Here is a 1,540-nt window from a genome sequence, read left to right as displayed (position 1 = left end):
TTCATTACAACGATTTCTTTCGATTTAAAGCAAAATGTGACAGAGAGCGCGGTGAGCGGTGCGCGTTGCACTAGGACTGCGTAGTGACCGGTCTAGGTCCACGCATTCGCTACCACAGAAGCGGGGCTGTGAAGGAAACCCCCCTATTGGATTTTGCGATTATGACCAAAGACGGGTCAGTTAAGTATTTTATTAATTGGGAAAACATTTGGTTGAAATGGATTATTTATTAATGATTCTGAACCACACTGAAATGTTGATTAGCCTACTGTTAAAAATTAACAAAAATATTGTGAACAAAAATTGAAAATGTGCCTGAACTTGGAGATATATTAAGTGTGTGTGTGTGTGTGTGTGTGTGTGTGTTTTCTCTCTGTAGGTTGGATGGTGAGTTAAAAGTGGCCAAAAACATACACCCGCCTCTCAGATGTGCCAATGAAAGCTGTCGCTATTTCCCCCTTGTCCAAGTTCTTCAGTCTATCCCTGTGGATATGGCAGACTGCAGTGCTGTTGAGCCTCAACTGGGTCATTGTTGTCCTCAGCCAAGTCTTCAGCCGTCGCAGAGCACTAAAGCTCCGTTCTGCCTCACAGGATGAAACTGGGACCACAAGTAACAGTCTCACCAGAGTCTCCACTTGTGAGAAGAGCCCTCTGACCTCTGGTGGCATGCTTCGCAGAATTTGGACAGCTTCTTTGCATGAAGTGTAAGTGTGATTTGCTTTAAACATACCCAATTTAATTTGTAGTGCCTGTAGGTCCAGTTCTGGGTACAAGCTCGCCACCATATTGCTGTTTCCTGTAAGCAGCAGCTCCTCCAACCTGACCAGATTTCCCAGGCTCTCCTGATCAAAACTCTCATGAAGCTGGGTGGTCGCCATGTCAATGGCACTGAAAAACTGGACCTGGAAATGCTCCTCTGGTGTTGCAGGTGTATGACTCTTGGCAGGACCACCATATCTTTTGGATGGCATTCGGACTTGAGGTGGCTGTATTTGCTGGAGGTCCAAGTCTGCAGTAAGATACACAGCTTTACCATAGATGGCCATGAACGCAGCATCGGTCCTCAAAGAGAGAAAGCCCTGCCTAACATAGTCAACAACTTTCAGCATTCCACTGATGGTCTTCCCTCTTGCCTGTAAACTTAGGTTCAGCCCCTCCAACCTCATGATGAGTTCCTGACCCAGGAGAAGGCCAAGAACGGTGTTTCTGTTTTCCAGCTTGTGAAGAAGACCATTCGCTCTAGAGGCAGTGTTGTCGGTGACATTTGACGAGGCCATCTCCTCCAGTGCACTCAAGATGGCGTTGTATTGGGTGAGGACTGCTCTGATGGCTGGTGTGCGCACAGTCCATCTGGTGGCACATAGAGGCTTGATGGAGGTGAAGGAGCCTGTCTTGGACGTGGCAATGTCTTTGAAAATGGTCTTGCATTTTCCAGACTGGGCAAATAAGCATCCCAGCTCATGTATCCACTGCAGGGCATCCCTTATCACCGGTGTGGATGTGCACGTAGCCTGTGTGACAAGGTTTACACAGTGTGGGC

The 1,540-nt window shown here is 47.5% G+C and overlaps 1 protein-coding gene across 1 annotated transcript; it reads right to left on the bottom strand.

Moving 5' to 3' along the window:
- Positions 1–392: 392 nt before the first annotated feature.
- LOC311366814 (uncharacterized protein) lies at positions 393–1,277 on the bottom strand (the record flags this gene model as incomplete). Its single annotated transcript, XM_084485585.1, has 1 exon — positions 393–1,277. One exon carries the CDS (start codon positions 1,275–1,277, stop codon positions 393–395), a length of 885 nt encoding a protein of 294 aa, XP_084341711.1.
- Positions 1,278–1,540: the final 263 nt, after the last annotated feature.

The sequence above is a fragment of the Micromesistius poutassou genome (genome assembly GCF_964030765.1).
Source record: "Micromesistius poutassou genome assembly, chromosome: 21".
NCBI lineage: Eukaryota > Metazoa > Chordata > Actinopteri > Gadiformes > Gadidae > Micromesistius > Micromesistius poutassou.
Note: the sequence above shows the minus strand (reverse complement) of the source record. Positions and strands in the feature narration are given on the sequence as shown.